Source organism: Nycticebus coucang, chromosome 19 (genome assembly GCF_027406575.1).
Source record: "Nycticebus coucang isolate mNycCou1 chromosome 19, mNycCou1.pri, whole genome shotgun sequence".
Classification (NCBI taxonomy): Eukaryota; Metazoa; Chordata; class Mammalia; order Primates; family Lorisidae; genus Nycticebus; species Nycticebus coucang.
Window position 1 is genome coordinate 29,637,698 of NC_069798.1, and position 18,140 is coordinate 29,655,837.

The 18,140-nt window shown below is 52.9% G+C and overlaps 1 protein-coding gene across 50 annotated transcripts in view; it reads right to left on the reverse strand.

Moving 5' to 3' along the window:
* CELF4 (CUGBP Elav-like family member 4) overlaps positions 1-18,140 on the reverse strand; it is a 307,990-nt gene that overhangs the window by 61,113 nt on the left and 228,737 nt on the right. For 26 of the 50 annotated variants that reach the window (XM_053571501.1, XM_053571498.1, XM_053571502.1 and 23 more), the window contains exon 3: positions 9,271-9,349. In XM_053571501.1, the coding sequence (XP_053427476.1) occupies positions 9,271-9,349 (79 nt within the window). The remainder of the gene's footprint in view (positions 1-9,270; positions 9,350-18,140) is intronic. The other 24 variants (XM_053571509.1, XM_053571508.1, XM_053571513.1 and 21 more) reach the window with 1 other exon arrangement.

Here is an 18,140-nt window from a genome sequence, read left to right on the forward strand (position 1 = left end):
AGGGGGTGTCACCATCCGCTCTGCAATAGGGGAATGTAGCTCTTGGGGGCAGGGCTGTGCTGCAGGAGGGACCGATGATGAAGCTCAGCCTTGGCGATCTCCAAGATCTCCGATCTGGGGTCTCCTGCCGCCTCCCTCCCCTGGCTGAGCAGCACTGGACCACTGTTTCCAAACCCCCTGTCACATCACTCCCCTGTCCAAAGCCTTAGAAGACTTCTCTCTGCCTGATACATTTATTTGAAGCAGCTTCTACAAATCATCATTTCCCTTTCTCCCCTTTAGCCCCAGCAGACTCCCCATTTTGGTCTCTGGAGGGTCCTCCAAACCTCCCCTGGTTTAAATTATTTTCCTACTTGGGAAGCTCCTCTTTGAGCTCTTTGGGGTTCAGGGCCTCTGCCTCCTGAAGGCCAGGCAGGTGCTGCCTGTTCTGATCTCTGTGGTCCATTCTGTCTCATCCTTCTTCATCTCTTCACCCCACGCCTGCCCCATAGCCCCTGGCACACCTCACCATCCCTGCATTGTCACTCTGCTGTTCCCAATGGGGTGTGCCAGAGGCCAGGAGGGCATTGAACATGCCACACCCATGGCACGGCTGACTTAGTGCAGCAGTAAGGACCATCTGGCCCAGGACTACCTGAGAATTCTCTCCTCTCATCTTGCACATCACCCAGGAAAGTGGGGCTCTTCCTCCTCCACACCCACATAGTGCCCAGGACAGGATGCCAGGGAATGATGATGAGTGGGACATGAGAGGGCCGTGGTCCCCTCTCTCAGTCATTCCTATTTCTGGGCACACAGGCATGAGGCAGCTTTTAAATATCATCCAGAAGCCCATTTGCTATGATTAATATCCCATTTCCCCTGAAACAATCCTTTGCTAAATTAGCCAAGGCCGGAAGGAATTTGCCGAGGAGCTGAAAGTCTCAACTTAACTTTCCAAATAGATTTAAAAAAACCTTCAAAACAAAATGCAGATCAATCAACACCCCCTCCCCCAGCTGAAAACCTAAAGTCCATTTAAATTCAGCAGGTTTGCTGTTAATTATATTTTCACACCTATAGCAGAAGTTACAGCCGTATTTATAATGTGTGTCTGCTCCATTGGGCCCTCCCTAGGGACCCTTCCCCACCAGCCATATCCTTTCCCAACCACAAAGACCTATCTCCACGCAGCTGCTGTTTGGGTCCAGTTGTCTAAATATAGGAGGTTTCTTGGATTTTTAAAATTTATTTTATAGAGAGGCTTGGGAAGGAAAGGAGACAAAGGTTCATTTAAGTTTTAAGCCAGGAGGAATAAGGATTATGGAAGAAAAAAACCCAGGGCAGAAGAATACTGCATCATGATTTAGGAAACCTAAAACTTACAAATGCTTAAAGAAAGAAATGGCAGGGATTGTGGTCAGATATGCAAGAGAACTTCCTGACCATCAGGGAAGCCAGGCCCCAGGTGGGCATTTGGCCTGGCCACGAGGTGTCAAATCTTTCAGCTCCTTTAAATCTTTCAGACCACCCGCAAAGGACCTCTCTGTCTTATGTCTGACACAAGCTTCTCAAACTAAACACTGTAAAGTCTTTTTAAAAACATCAGCCCAAGGTAAATCTGAGATTCAAGCATATAAAAGATCTGCTGGGACATAGGTTTGGAGCTGGTTGGTGTTCCTGGGAGGATCACATACAGCTTGAGAAATTCAGGTGGGGTTAGGATAGGAGAGGCCAACAAAACAAGGGTCCAAGCCCTGGCAGGGGGCAGGGCTGCTTTGCTTCTTGAGGGGGCTGAGAGGCAGACTCACAGATGGGGTAGAGTGGTTCCTGGCCTCTCCAGGCCTAGGAAGTGCTATGTCCTTGCAGTTAGCTATGCTCCCACCAAAAGTTGCCTTGGTTTATGCTGATGACCCCCCCAGGGACCCTGGCCAAGGACACAGCTATGGAAGAGTGTGGTGCTAGCACCATCCCAAGGAGGCGAGGACACCTGGGTCTGGTAGGGGAATGGGGAAATGCACCCCCAAACACACACACACGTATGTCTCCATGGGCCACAAGGGGAACCCACAGACAGCCCAGCTTTAGGGGCTTCTGTGGGACAGAAAGGGTGGATGTGGGTGAGGGTGGGATATTTTCTACTCTGAGGTGGAGATCCCTTTGACACGTGGCTGCTTTGAGGCCTTGATCACTGGACATCTTGCACCTTCTGGGCAGGGGTAGGATTAGCTCTGCTCACCCTGGGGTCTCCTAGGGTAAAGTACAAACCAGCAGCTCCAAATTAGAGGTCAGGATGTGCCAGACCCAGGAGTATCTCTTTGTTTCTTATTGACTCAGTATAATTTCAGATTAATCTTCAATGTGCTGTGGCCCTCCAGCTGTGTATTTCTCTGCGACACCTCCTGCTGGGCCAAAGGCTTCCTCAGCAGAGCCCTGAGAAGTTTTTGTTTGTCCAAATGCTTTCATCTCATGAGCCATTTGTTTCCTTCTAAGACTGGAAAATTGGTTTCTGTATATTGAATTTTCATAAAGTGGGGTCCTCTCGTATGTCCATTTCATCTACACACTTGCTAAACTGACTTCCTAGTATATGGAACAGAACAGCTAGGAGAGTGTGGAAGTGAGAAAGCCCACATTGGGAGGTCAACAGTTGCAGCCACGGGTCTCCCCAGCCATCCCCTGGGGCTCTGGCCCATGGCAGCAGTTTGCAGCTGCCCCGCTTGGGTCCACAGCCCCCAGCTGGTTGCCAGCAGACCCGTGAAGCCTCTGTGGACAACACGTTCATTGTCTGTTTAGAAATAATATAATGCTCGCAGGAGTAATGAGGAATTTAATAGGATTTTAAAAGCTGTAGGAACTGATAGGGCTACAGATGGTGGAGGGGCCGGGAGGATGGAATCAGCCGTGGGTTTATGGTGGGGAACGTGCCCTTGGGGAGGGCCTGGGAGCTGTGACACACACACTGTGTCCAACCTCATTAGCTGGCCCAGCGGGACTCCTGCTGCCACACCATAGCTGCTGTGGTGAGCAGCGAGGACACCCTGAAGGTGCCCTAAGTGTACTGGGCAGCAGTGTAGGCTGCAAGACTCAGCTGGCTGACTGGCTCAGCCAGTGTCTGCCTTGGGGATGACTCATAAGCAGTCATACCTGCTCCCAACCCTCTCATGTCCTCCTCACCCTGCCCATGTCCCATTAGAGATAGGCTGAGAGACAGGGACACAAGAGGGGCTTCTAGGTCTAGAGATGCAGGCTGAGGGACCAAATGGGATGGGCTAACGGGTTGGTCAGCCACTCCTGCAGGACTTAGGGGTAGGGTGGGAAGACATAACAGGGGTCCCTTCACCCACAGAAGCTTCCCAGGGGTCTGCACACAGGTCACTGGACTATCCCTCCAGAGCATCCTTCATGACTGACGCTTGGGGCAGCTTCCCTGCAGCCAGTGAAGGACAACAGGCCTTCATCACAGCAAGCTACCCACAGTCACCTGACTCCCTCCAGGTTCTCAGTTTCAGATTTCACTGATCTCCATGGGCCTGGCAAAGGCATCCTCAGGAAAACATACCTCATTGGTGGGGAAGCACTTGGAAGTCCCTTGGTGGCTGAGACCTCTCCCCTAGCTCAGGCCTCACCCGTCATAGCCAAAGGTCTGCTGACAGCTGGTGACTTTATTTGGCAGCTTCTCTATGTAACTGGGACTGACTCTGCTATAGAGACAGCCACCTATGTGTGTCTGTGAGTGAGCGTGGTTTCTTGGTCCTGTGCCTGGGGACAGGGTGAGGCCATGGTGGCAGATGGCTGTTTCCAACCTTGCTGTGGTCCTTTTGGATGTGCTCCCAATGCCTGACTTGCCCCCTTCTGAGCCTGTGCCTTTGAGGACAGTGAGCTGCCAAGAGTTGGGCCTGTTACTTTGAGACCTTTTTGGACCCAGTCTCCACTTTGCTTCTCATGTGGCTGATAGGTAGAAAAAGACATAGGGAACTTGCAGGACAGTCAGAGATAGAGACAGCGCCAGAAACATGGCGGGGCAAAGAGGCGGGATGAGCAGAGGCATTTGGGTGTCCTTGGGATCCCCACTTTCCAGGACTCTTGCTTAGCCACCTTGGTTTCTAACTTCTCCACCTTGTCCCTGCCTCCCCCGCCAGACACCTTGCTGCTTTTTCTGTCATTTCGTGTTGATGAGATAAAACTTGGTGGCCCCAGTCTCTGCCCTAATCCCAGCCTTGCTGCCCGAGGAGAGGACATCAGAGGACACACTCCCACATCAGTGCCTTGTCAGTGTGTAAGTGTGTGGTCTGCTGTGGGAGGGTAGGTGGGTAACAGCATCACGAGCTCCTCCAGACATGGCATGGATGAGGACCACATTGGCTAAACCTAAGTGTGATGGTTACTGTGAGAAGGTGGGATGGGTTCTGAGGATGGATGGGGAGATGGCACCCATCTGTACTCTGGTAGACTTGACCTAATCTCCACCATTCATCCCTTCCTTAAGTACCCCTGCCTGGCTGGGTCTCACTCAGGAGACTCATCCTGAGCAAGTTAAGCAATTAGAGCCTAGGGTTAAGCGATTAGAGCCTCCTTTCCACCTCTGACCCCCTGAAAGGAGCTCCCACATATGGCTACAAGAGCTTGGTGAGCAGACTTAACTATCCTCTGGCCTTACCACTCACCTGGTCTAAGACCTGGGAGGAGGGAAGGAGGTCGGGGCTGTAGGGCAGCTCACAGTGGGCACCTGTGGAGACTCTAGTTAGAAGTTGAGTGTGAGCCAGCTTTTGGGGGTAGGGTGTGCCTGCAGGCTGGGAAGCAGAGGACATCGCAGTACATACCCTAGGAAGGCAGCATCGCCTCTGAGGGGGCCAGCTGCCAAGTCAGGCAGGTGGGGAGGGGCATGCCCTCTACTTGTTTTTTCTCTGTCCCCAGACTGCCTCCCTCCTCTGGTTAATAAATTGGTTTGCTTATTTTGGGGGTGAATCTGTTTGAACACAACCTGCTCCAGCATGCTCTGTGGGGTTAACTGGATCCCCCATGCAGAGGGATAGCTCCTGGGAGAGAGGGGGTCTCTCTTTTGGTTTTCTTTCCCTGCCTAATTGGAGCCCTGGCTCCTAGTGGTGGTAATAGGGGCCCTCTCCTCTCTTCCTGCCTGGAGACATTAAGATTGTGATGGCCTCTTTCTGTCTGTGACCCCCCCACCCCACCAAGATCAGTGGCTCCTGCTTCTGATGCATTCAAGGCCCCATTTTCACTTTGTGCCCTCACTGTCTTCTGTCAAGTCCATACCTCTTTGTCTAATTCCCACCTTTTCCAGGAAGCCCTCCCTGCTTGCTCAGCCACAGTGAGCTCTCTTTTCTCTGACTCACTCCTTCCCTGGTCTTTCATGTCTCTTGGGTAAGTCTGGACCTGTTTTCCTCGGCTTGGACCCTCCTTCTCCTTCAGCCACCTTGAGAATGGACGAGGTCTGACAAATACCCATGGTGCCTTCCCACTGTTCCTGAACCACTACTCTGAGTCCAAGAGTCCCTTTGCAGGGGTGGTGGTGGTGGTGGTGGTGGTGGTTAGAAGAATGTGTATAACCTGGGTTCTGGTGGCTGACAGCCAGGAGTCAGAATTTTGGCTTTGCTACTTTCTGGCTGTGTGCCCTGGAACAAGTTACCAGCCTCTCTGTTCCTTGGTTTGTATCTGTAAGTGTGGTTATTGTGAATATGGATTACACATATTTGTGTAAAACCCCCAGCCTTCAGTCAGTGCTCTGTAAATAGCAGCCTCACTGAACAATGATACCTCTGACCCCCACAGGTGAGGAGAAGGTGGCCTGGAGGTGGGCAGGTGTGCCTGGGCCAGAGCTCACTCTGGCCAAAGATGGGACTAGAACCCTGGACCAGAACAAGAATTGCTGTCCTGTACTTTTTGGGGCACTTCCGCAGAGCACCCAGCCAGCCATATCCTTATATACCTGTATCTCCACTCCCACTCTTCCAGAGGTAAGGTTGTAGCTAACCTCACACCTGAGAGGAAAGAGCCAAGCTGCTGACCCACTCCTGACAGGACAATCCACCCACATCAGAAACTGGAGTTTGCGAAGGCAGAAGCTGCCCTGCCCACACACCAGCCTCCTGCTGGCACTCAGTCGCACCCCCTCCCCACCTCATGGGTGCAGGCTTATGTGACCCAGGGATGCTTCTAGAAGTTTGGGACTACAGGTGGCTATGCAGTGAGCCCCAGCCTCCCCTAGAAAGCCTTCCTCCTGTCCCCCTGGCCCACAGCCCTTGCAGGTTTGCAAATCCTATACAGAAAATGTATCTCTCTGAGCTGCTCATGGGCATTGAATTCACTTGCAGGGCAGCTGGGGACCCTAGAGGCATCCATGTCCTTGTCCTCAGGACTTCTAGGATACCCAGTCTGGGATGGGGAAGGGGCTCCCTGCTGGGCCAGAGCTGGCCCCACTTCTCTCCTCCTCTGGCTGTGCCCCTTTCCTCCTCACCTCTCTGCTTCTCTCCTCCCACCCATCCCCTATCACACCCCTCCTCACCCTTCTTCATCCCTTTCTCCTGGTCATTTCTCCTCTCTCCCATTTCTTCCATCTTTTCTTATGCTCATGTCTCCTCCAACCCCCAGAAGAAGTATTTAATGGCTATTAAATTATTTTAAACTAACTTTCTTTTTTTTTTTTTTTAAATGGCTTAGTGCTGACTCAGGACCATCTCAGTGTATAATATTGAATATGCAATTAATAGATAGATGTTTAGGGCTGGCTCTCTGCTTCTACTGTAGAAAGGATAAAAGAGCTGATTAATCTGGTTTGGGGCAAGTGTCGGCCGCAGGAGATATATAGGACAAAGGAGATGAGGTTAGCAACTTGGAGTCAGACAGCTCTCCCCTCCCAAGAGAGTTAAGGGGGCAAAAGGTTTGAGTTAGAGCTCAGTGAGGCCTTGCTGGGCAGAGGGGATTCCTGACACCATACTTTGGTCTGGAGAAGGCTGGCTGGACTTAGGGCACCTTCCTGACCCCATCGGGGCCTGGCTTGGTGGGACTTAGTTCATGCTACCCCTACTTCTTCAGATGTAGCATCTTCCCCTTTCAAGGTCCAAGTGCCATCTCCTCAAGTGTCACCTCCTCTGAGCCCTCTGGCTGCCCTAGCCTCTGGGATCCCCTCTTTGGGATACTCAGAGCTATCTGCCTGTCTGGGAGATTGTCTCCTGCCATAGCCTCTTGGTGCGCTACCTGAAGAGGGAGCTAGCTGCAGGTGAGCACTGCGTGCCTGGGGGACCTGGGCTTTGGCTCCTGGGTCTGCCTCCTGGAGACAGTCTCTTGGAGAGGCCCCTCGCTCTGTATGGGCCTCCTGAACTCTGGAGAAGCCAAGTAAGGGCAGCACTCCTCTCACTGCCAAGGAAGAGGCAGAAGCAGGCAGCACAAGCGAGAGTGGGCTTTGCTCATTCAGGCCCCCCCTCACGCCTGAACCATTTTCACTCAACCAGCTGGACCTTGACTACTGGGGTCCTCAGGACTAAGCCCTGGTGGGGAGGGGGCTGAGCCCTAAAGGCCTTGTGTCTAGAACAGCAGCCTGACTGAAGGGCTTAGGGAGTGCTCTGGGAGGGACCCAGGTCCCAGGGGCAAGCAAATAACCTGTGGTCACACTGAGGTCCTTTCCAGGACATTCGGCTTTCCAAATTAGCAAGTAGCTTTTGCCTATTTTACTTTTTGTCCTTAATTTCCTGGTAAATTTTTTGAGGAGAAGGAAGGTGAGAGAGAAATTCCTCAGTGCCTGACAGAGCTTTATTAAAGGGCTGGAGAACCATCGGGCATAGGGCCCTGGCCTGGGAGGGGCAGTGGACATGGGCACCTGCACCAAAGTTGGGGGTGAGGGCAACTCCTGGTCAGGAGGCAGAGGACAGCTATGGCTGGTTGCCCCATCCTACTACCTGGGCCTTCACGCTGGGCCCACCTGCCCTGTTTGGAGGGAGGGGAGGCTGAGAGAGCACTCTGGAGGGAGGAAGGGCCCCAAATGATGTTGCCCTCTCAGGCAGGAAGGGCCCCAAATCCTTAAAGTCCTCTCAGTAGCTTCCTGAAATTTTTCTAACTCCTCCTAAGCAGTTCCTGTTTGTGGAGAGGAAGGGCAGGAAGACCAAGGCCTCTCTCATTGCGGGAATAGGCTGGAGGCCTCTGTCCTACAGGGGTGGTATTCTAATGTATGGCTTCTATGCTCATGTCCAGGCCAAGCCTCTCCTTGGGGGTTCTTGACCTGATTTATGCCTCCGTTTGGCCTTGTGCATGGTGCAGTGGTTGAGAGAGTATGTTTTGTTCAGGGCAGAGACCCAGTAGGGTCTTCTAGGGATAAGGGCCAGTGAGAGGTATACAGGTGCTCAGGAAGGGAGGGGGCAACTAGCAGGGGCCTGCAAATTATACCTCCCCCCCGCAGGGCTCTCTCCTGCACTATATTACTTGGAGGGGGGGATTCACTGTAGGAGGAGGTGGTACCTGGGTGGTGGAAGCCTGATGGTTGGCACTAGAGGTACTTTATTTTCCATATCTTCTCCCTTTATTTTCTTTTTTAGACATTGCAGCGCATTTTGATTTGAGTTGGAGAAGCCTAGGACAGGCTATATGTAGGGTGGGCTGAGGTTACTTCTGGGGCTGAGGTAGGCGGGAGCAGTACAGCCACCAAGCCATTGCACTGGGAGGGTGACTGTCGCCTGAGGATAGAGCTGCCCCTGGTGGCCACCTGCCTTGCCCTTCCATGCTGGGCTTCAAGGTAAGGCAATACCTCAACCCAGCTCTACCCAGTGGGGCTCGGCCATCTCATGCCAGGCTCCAATGGCCTTCAGGTTCTGTGGTGAGCATTTGGGGGTGACTTTCTGGATAGCTCTCTGCCTGCTTGTATCTATCTCCGGTACCTTCAGTGCAGTGCTCCCATGCCCCCATGTATAGCCCAGGTTTGCTGCCCATGGCCTGAGTCCTCCTAATGCTCAGCTGCAACCATTTCCTACCTCCCTGTCAATGGTTCAAGTCAGGTTATGTGGGGTTTTCCTTGGCAACACAGAGATGGGCACACCTTTTGGGGTGTCCTAAAGAGGGCAGAAAAGCCCAGGATGTATTACTGGTTTGCTCAGAGAGGCACAAACCCTACCATCTGGTAAACCTCAGCCACTTCCTTCCTCCACTCTCTGCCCAGAGCCCTTTTCCCAACCCCAGTCCCAAGGCCCACAGTGGGGCAGCAGGAGGAGGAGGCAGGGAGTCGCTGCATCGCTACGTGGGGAACAGGAGGGAAGGGGAGAGGGGCAGAGACAAGTGGGCCCTCACGTGAAGGGGGCTGGCGCAGGCAGCTACTACCTCCTCGGCTCTCGCTGTCCGCAGGCTTCACCTGGATCGGCCGGTTCATCTGCAACAGAGCAGAGCGGACAGTGTTAGAGCAGACGATGCGCTCAGGGGCACTGTGCGTCCAAGCCACGCCCATTCCGCACGCTACCGCCCATTCCCTGCGCCCGCCCCTCCATCGCACAGCTTGGGGCCGTACTCTCAGGGAGTGTCTCTGGACTGGACCCTCCGAGGGGCCTCCTCGGCCCACTTTGAGCAGTCCTTGCTACCCTGTGATATCAGAATCCAAGCTTGACAGAAATACCTTACCAACCCTTCTATGGCCCAACAGTCCCAGCGTCCCCAAAGCACACCTTTGACTCAGTCCTGGTTCACTCAAGACATCTGGCTGGGTTGTGGCTGCAGTCGGACCCCTGCAGGCCAGGGCATGGCAGTGAGCTTCACCCCACCCCATGCAGACTTGCAGACATAGCCTGTGGGTCAGGGATGGTTGAGGCTCCGGGGCACCCAGCTCCTCAGCTGGAGCAGAGCTCAGGGCTGGGGCTCTTGGTTGCAGCCAGGACTGGCTCCTCAGGGTGTGTGCGGAGTGGGAACAGCTACTCGCGTGGTGTCTGGACGCCAGGGGGACTGGAGGGCAGGGCGTGTCTGACTCCACACCTGCGGCCTCTCTCAGGGATCCGTGTCAATGGCCCATTTAGGCCACTAGGGGTCTCTGGACTCCGAACTTCGGGCTCAGCAGCGGGCTTCAGCCCTAGTTCCGAGGCGGGTTACCTCTTTGAGGTCCCACGGTATTTTAAACAATGAAGCGAATAGGGGTCACGCAAATGGAAATAGGCTGCATGTTTCTGCCAGTTCTGCCTGGCACGCGCCTCCCTGGTCCCTTACTGGGTTTGCATTTTCCTTGCCAACTTAGGCCCTAAGAGGCAGGTGGGCGCAACAAACGCCCGCATTGTAGAGACGGAGAGGCCAAGGCAGGGAGAAGCCCACGCGCTTCCCACAGCCATCCGTCGCAAGGCGAGGCTGGGGACCCAGGTCTGCCTGAGCTGTTTCTGCGCTTCTGCCCTGCGCCTGGAGACTTTTCCCTGCCAACTCCCGGTACCGGGGCGGCCAGCCAGTCACACGCTTCCTCCTGCCTTCCGGTCCAGGATTCGAAGTGAGCTTGGCTGCGTCAAGACAACTGGGTGGGGGAGTGTGGGTGCCCGTGACTCAGCAGGGCGAAGACAAGGCCAGGGGAAGGGCAGGGCGAGGAAGGACAGAGACGGGAGGCAGGACGCGGCAGACGGGAAGGAGGCCAAACAGCTGGGCAGCAGGACAGGACGCTAGGCCGGTGCGCCGAGGGGCAGAGAGCCATTGTTCACCTCAGGCCCCCACTTGACACCCTGATGGATGCAGGGAAAGAAAGGCCTTTGTATGTGAGCTCTGGCAAAGTTAGTCACAGGAGGAGGAGGCACACAGTGATGTTTCTGGCTCGCCAGGAAGCACTGGGTACAGGAGAAGGATCCAGAAGCCCCAGTGCTTTGGGACTCAGCCTCCCACCCTTTTCTAGGCTGCCCTTTCCTCCTGAAACATGCTGTCCTTCTAGGGATACTCCAAAGTCACAATATTCTCCTACCCCTGGAAGGTCCAAGGCTGGTATTCTCTTAGACAGATTTCTACAGCTTTCTTGCTTATGTAATTTCATAATTCTCTGAGGTAGGGATTATTATTATTTCTCCTTCTTTTTGACAAGAAAACCTGAACTTGAAGGAGCAGTAGAGCTAGCATTAGTGGCAGAAATACCTTCCCAGCCCTTCTATGGCCCAACAGTCCTAGCGTCCCCAAAGCACACCTTTGACTCAGTCCTGGTTCACTCAAGACATCTGGCTGGTTTGTGGCTGCAGTCGGACCCCTGCAGCGGCCAGTGGCCCCTCCACACTTTATTTTATGTGACCACAGCTATTCCAGGGGAGGGTACCCAAGAGGAAGGAAGTGGAGATGATGGCCATCTGGTCAGGGAGTTTGGGGCCAAATTCTCTAGGACGTCACAGGGAATACTGCCTCTTCTGCCCCACCCCCATACATAGTCCCAGATGCTCTTGCACCACTCCCATCCCAACTCCTAGCACCTTCTTCTACCAAGCCCAAGCCCTGGCCTGCAAGCTTTCCTGCTCACCCTACTCCTAGCCTCCTCCTCTTGACATTCTGTTCATTCTTTGAGGCTAGTCCACAGGGCCCTGGTAATGGACTAAAGTGTGTGCTCCCCAAAATCATATGGGGAAGCCCAAAAACCCCATGTGACAATGAAGTCAGACAATTAAGGTCAGAACTCATCCTAGAAAAAGTACTATATATCTCATTGCTGAATATTGCCAGGGTCATCTTCCAAGTACTCGCTTGGGGAAGCTATGCACTAATGCCAGAACCTAGTCCACCCTACAAAGCACTTTTTCTAGGATGAGTTTGTAAACTTAATTGTCAGAAATCATATGATGACATTCCAGAAAAAGAGTTCCAAAATTGCTTTGAAAGGTGGACTAGGCACTGGCATTGATGCATAGCTTCCCAAGGGGCGTACTTTTAAGGTGACAGTAGCAATATTCAGCAATGAGATATGTAGCACTTTTTCTAGGATGAGTTTGTGAACTTAGGGCCTTTAAGGAAGTACTTAAAGTTAAATGAAGTTACAAGGTCATGACTGGTGTCCTCCTCAGAGCAGGAAGAGTCACCAGAGATGTGCACACAGAGAAAGGGCAATGTGAGGACTCAGTAAGACAGGATCTATCTTCAAACTGGAAGAGACCCCTCACCAGAAACCAACCCTGCCCACATCTTGGTCTTAGACTTCTAGCCTCCAGAATGGTGAGAAATACATTTTGGTCTTTTAAGCCACCCAGTTGGTGGTATTTGCTATGGCAACCCTAGCCAGTGAGTAAGTCTCCTAGTCCATGAATCCCACCTGGTACTCCAGTGGGAAGGGTACCTACCCCTTTTCCATAGAGAAGGTACACAGCAGTGAAGGTACATCCAAGGCTGGACATTGGCTTGCAAAAGGAGGGGGGTTCAGGATGTCCAGACTTCCAAAGGATACACAACACACTTGAGAACAATAGCAGCTGCTATGTACATTATATTGCTAGAGTATCATAACCTCTTTTAGGATGTATATGAATAAATTAACTTAAGTCAAGGAAATGGAGTTTCAGAGAGGTTAAGAAACTAGCTTGTGGTCACCCAGATGGTAAATGGTGTTATCAAGATGAACCCAGGACTCCTGATACCCGCCTTCAGGAGGAGCTGGAACCAGGCAGAGTGGGGCCAGGGCTGGTCCCAGAAAAGTTCAAAGCAGAGGGTGAGGAGGAGGGGAGGGGAACAGGGGCCAGAAGGGGAGGTGTAGTCTTCCCCAGCAGGGATGGGAGGCTGTGACTAGACCCAGCTGGGCTCTATCCCAGCTGGAAAGGAAAGTGTGGCAGGAAAGTGTGTGGAGGACATGGGAGGGAGGTCCTGCTCCAGGAGGCTCCACTCTGGGGTTAGAGCATGCTGGGGTAGATCCCTCATCTTTAAGGGGGGATGGCCGGGACCATGAGAGAAGACTCCTTCCTGGTGTCTCATTTCTGGGTTCTATGCTGGGTCTCTTTAGTGGGGCCTGAGAGCAGTTGGGGTGAGTCCTGCAGTTGGCAGGGCTAGTGTAGAGCTATTTCTGATGTGGCAGATCCCTTTTTCCCTGGTAAAGTAAATGCGGCCAATGGAGTCTCCCTGTGAATAGAGCCTTCCACGCTAGGGGCACTGCACCTGTAGGCAGCCAACTCACTGTCCCCTGTCCTAGGTACCTGTATGCTTGCCATGCTCTGTCCTTGCTTCCTGACCATGCCAACCCTGGACCTGCCCAGACCCTAGTGGACTTGCTCACATGCAGGCCACTTTGCTTCTGTCCAGTTGCACTACAGCCCCCAATTCCTGACAGCAGGGATCTGTCACAGCTGCCCTTAGCCACAGCTAGGTACCCGTGGGGTGCTCCAAACACACTGGTGGAGTAGACCTGAACTAGCTCCCATGCAGCTGTGGCTCCTGGGGTCATTTTTCATGTCGTATTATAATCTGAGGGTGGTCAGCATCCAGACAGCCTTTGCGGGGCCTGTCAGAGAGGCGCCGAGCTCGATGGTGAGATAAAATACTGCCTGTGCTTTCTTAATTCTCAGCAGAAATAAAGCGTCAGGCTCAGTCAGGAAGATTTCTCAGCTGCAGCAGGCTCTGCGCAGGCAGCTCTGGCCTGACAAGAGACCACCCTCCCTCCCCTGCTCCTGGGCTGGGCCCTGGTCCAGCCTTGTCAAGTCCTGCTCTGAGGAGGGTAGAGTGGATACAGCAAGTTTGTCCTGGGAGAGGAGGCAAGGCCTGGGCAAGAGGACAAGGCAGCACTTAGGGATGGAGAGAGGGGAGGAAGGGACAGCAGAGGATGTGGGGAGGAGGGAAGAGAGAGAGGGGAGGAGGGAAGAGAGAGAGGGGAGGAGGGAACAGAGAGAAGGGAGGAGGTCTAGAGGGGTGGGTGTCTTATCCTTGCCCTTCTTGTGATTTTGCTCACCTGGACCCTGGCCAGGGCCTTTCCTCCTCCTCCTCCTGCCACTTTGTCCACCTTTTCCCTCAGCCAGTGTGCTAGTTCTCCAGGAGAACTGGGGCCTGTGGCTGGTGGCAAGCTAGCCTGGGTGCAGGAGCTGCCCTCACCAATTCTCTAGGTGAGATGTTGTCCACGTCCCCATGGAGGCCCTGTGGCCTTTAGTCCAGGTCCTCCTCCAGGTGCCTTAGGGGGCTTTGGTAGCCAGGGATACCTTCCCTGGGTCAGACACCTGGGGTCAGTCCTCCAGGGATGTCACTAATCCCCATGGACTGTGTTTCTGCTTCTAGCTGGGTCCCCTTGGGTGAGCAAGTGGCCCCAGCCTGGACTACTGTCTCTGCTCCTCACACAGTGGAGTGTAGGTGGGTGGAGGCTCCTTCCCTGGCCCCTCCCACTTTGGCTGTGCCACCCTCCCCCAGCCCACTGCCATTTTTGCATCAACACATATCCATGCATTAAACAAGACATTCCATTAATTTCTTCATCATCATAACTTAAGCTGGGACATACCCTTTAAATATTCATTCAGCTATGAAAACTGGGCATTAAAATTTTAATAATGTCAAGCTCATTTGAACCAGGCTCCTTGGGAACGATTATGATACAATTAGAATAAATACGATGATTGAGCTGGTCGAAAGGCTTCACCTGTCCAGGCTGGCTTCCTGTGAAGAAAAGCCTTATTGCTGGTAGACAGACAGACCAGCATCTGAGTCCAGACTGGCCCTTCCCTGATTGCCTCTTCCATCCCTATAGTGCTACCAAGTCTACCCCATAGGTGCCCAGCAGCCTTAAGGATCAGGCTAGGGGACCCTCCCCGTCTAGGAAGATGGCCCTGATTAAACGGGCTAGGCCCAGATGCTCCCTTCCTAGTCCTGGTTCAGCTTGGGCTGTACTCGCTGGGCTGGTGAGTGTACAACACCTTCCTGTCTCTGTACTTCTTCTCCCCTACCTTAATAGCATCTCCATGAGGCTGGGGTGAGCACCCTATCAGAGCAGGGCCAGCCTATGGAGGCACCCTATGGTCTCTGGGCACCCAACTTTGTTCTGCCACTAAGGAAGGGACTGTCCTCATCTGGCTCCCTCTTCTGCTGCAGCCCCTCTTTCTGAGGGCTGGCATGGGGACTTGGAGTGGGGCTGGGCCTCCCTTACCCTCACTGCCTGTCACCTTCCTAGAGACAGTACTGGAAACGGTTCCAGGGGCATCTGCTCCTGTATTCCCTCCACCCCAGGATGGCTCTCACTGCCCACAGAATCTCAGGCCCCTCCCAAGAGCTGGCTGGAGTCCATGTTGTCTTCTGCCTCACATGGTCTGCCCAGTCTCAGAATTTCTCCCTACCTGGAAAGCCTCCCTGTCATGCCTCACTGCATCCAAACCCCACTCTTCCTCCAAGGTCTTGGCATGGCACCCACTTCCTCCATAAAGGCTTCCCTGATTATCACACACCAGTCTGTTCTCTCTTGCATGCGCACTTCTCTCTCTCCCCCTCTCGTGTGAATGTGTGTGACAGAGAGAGTCAAACAAAGACAGGAGAGGGAAAAGAGAGGGAAGCAGAGATATACATAGAGAGAGACCAAGGTAGACTTGTTGCTCAAGCAGGAACACATCTCCTACTCACAGTCCCATAGAGCCAATCTCAGGACTCCCTTATCGGTACCTGGAGCCCAGATACAATCTGGGTGATACTTTGGCCCAAGGGCTGCTGAGTTCCCCTTTCCACTGGCCATGGACTGACATGTCATGCCCTAGCAGTGGGTAGGCCCTGGGAAGTTGAACCAGACATCGCCTTTTTCCATGGGCCCCCTACCCTAACCCACGTGGATGGGCAACCTTCAAGGATGTTGTTACACTCTTGCCAGCATGTGGGCAAGAGGCTCATCCCGGCTGAGACCTGGCTTCTGTTAGCTGGGCCAACATGCCACAGCACTGCCCTGGCCACTGCTGAATGGTACAGAGGACAGCAATGCTTGCTGGAGGGACCTTGGGTGTAACTGGATTGGGCAGTGGGGGTTTGGGGGAAGGCAGAACTGAGTAGAGTTGAGCAGAGACACCACCCCTGAGACATGCTCCTTCATCCCACAGATGTTACTTACAAAACACGAAGTCAAAGATAAAATGATAAGAATTTCAAGAGGGCAACTACAGAGCACTATACCAAGTGTGGGACCCAGACTCCTCTGCATGTGAGGCTCTGTGTGACTGCACAGGTTGCCTGGCTATGAAGCTGCCCTGGAGATGTCTTTCTGGGTCTCCATTTCCATCCACCAACACTAGGCATCCAGCATTTCAGCTTTGCCCAGGTCTGTGCACTAGCACCAGCTGCAAAAAGATTGTAGATGAAACTTGGGCAATGTGGAGAGGATAGACAGAATTTCCAGCCATGGGCATAAAAGACTGATAGTAAGGATGCAACCACCTCCATATGGATGGAGAAGAAAACTCAAGAATGAGCTCCTTGGGGCCAAAGGTGGGTTGGACACTCTCCAGAGATTCTGCCCTCTGCTGGAACTGCACCTTCACTGGCACTAAGCAAATTGTAATTAACAGATTAATTAATGATGATATTTGTTTAAAGCCCCAGGGGGGACAGAGCCTGTTGAATTCCAGGGGCTGTGCGTAGTAGGCCCTGAGTTACTGCAGAAGGGATGAGTGAACCCTTGCCTGTGGACTTCCACAGCCCGAGTGAGAAGGGATTGCTGGGGACTGCAGAAGCAGCGCACATTATTTGTAGCTTGTTGTAAACATATTAATGCTTTAATTACCTCCTTAATAATTCGCATATGGTTCATTCCATAGAGAGGAGTTAGTGATTCAAGGAATCCGTCTGCTGTCATCATAAACTTCTCACTCAAGAACATCTCTAGCGGTTATCACAGTGACACCTGGACATCCCTGCACCGTGGTACAAATTCTGAGGCTCACCCTGGTCAGGCCAGTTAGTGGCCCTCCCAGGGTGCAAGGGGCCTATAGGTATGTGGCCTTCCCCTTTTCCTGCCTGGTTAACTCATGAGCCTCCCTCAGCTGTCAGTTTCCCTTCTTGCTTTGCAATCTAAATTGGGTGACCCTTCTCACACTCCCCTCTTTTTTTTTAATTCATTGCCTTGTCTGTCATAATTTGGGACCATTGTGGTTCCAGATCTGTGGATTTATTTGTTTAATGTTTATCTCCACTCTATAAGGAAGTTCCCGATGCACACCCAGAGCCCAGCATGGTGCCTGGTGCACACAGTAGGTGCTTAGTAAATACTGACCAAATGCATGACTGGTTTCTTCTGAATGCCCTGTCACTGTCGTTGTTCCCTCAGCCTCAGCAGTGCCCTTGCAGCAGTAGTGCCCAGAGGCCAGAAGTGGGTCATGCTGGATAGCCATGCTTCAGCTCTAAAAGAAAGGCCCTTAATCCTCCCACCTCCAGCAAAGTGGTTTGTTGCACCTTCGGATTCGGAGGGGTTTATTGAAGCGGTCATGATCACCATTTAGAGAGACAGCCAGCAAGCAATGACCAGACAGAGAAACCAGAGGTTATTGTTAAAATATGCAAATCCAGAGCCCATTGAAATGCAAACCTCCAGATAAGATTTTTTAATAAATCTACTCCCACTTCCTGCTCCCAGGAGGCCATCTGATGCTTGTTGGGTTAGGACACATAGTGGCATGTAGGCCCTGTTAGCTCTTCACCCCTTTCTTCATTCAGACCTTCCAACCTGAACTGCCTTAGGTGGGGCTGGCTGTATTCCCTCTCCCCTCCTTGCTGGTCCTTGGGCAAAGTACTTGAGGTTGTCTTCAGGTCACCCACAGAGATGTCCTGCCCTCTCCTATTGACCACAAGGGCCCTTCCCTTCCATTCTTCACCTTCACCCCCACTTTCCCTCATATTTGCCCACAAAGTGAAGCCCTAAGCTTTTGCCTCCTTCTCCAGCAAGCCTTACGTGATTAGATCCACCTGATTACATTTGTCACTTTTTGAGTCAGTGCCTCTGGACTCAACTTTCAGACACAGCCCTCAAAGGGATGAAGGGAAGGCTGCTGAGAAGCAGTACAAGCTCCCACTGTCTTAATAACGTGGCCATGACCTAGCCGGGGCTTGGGAGTGCTGGCTTTCAGTCAGAAGGTGAGAAGTCAGGTATGGGGGCTGGGGCCGCATGCCTGGCTGAGGCCTGGGTGAGCTTGGCAGATGAGGTTTATCAGGTCCGTCCCACACTCCAGCCTGGGTGCTGACCACATGATTGGACTTACGTCCTTCAGGCCTTCCTGAAACTGAATGAGCTGAGT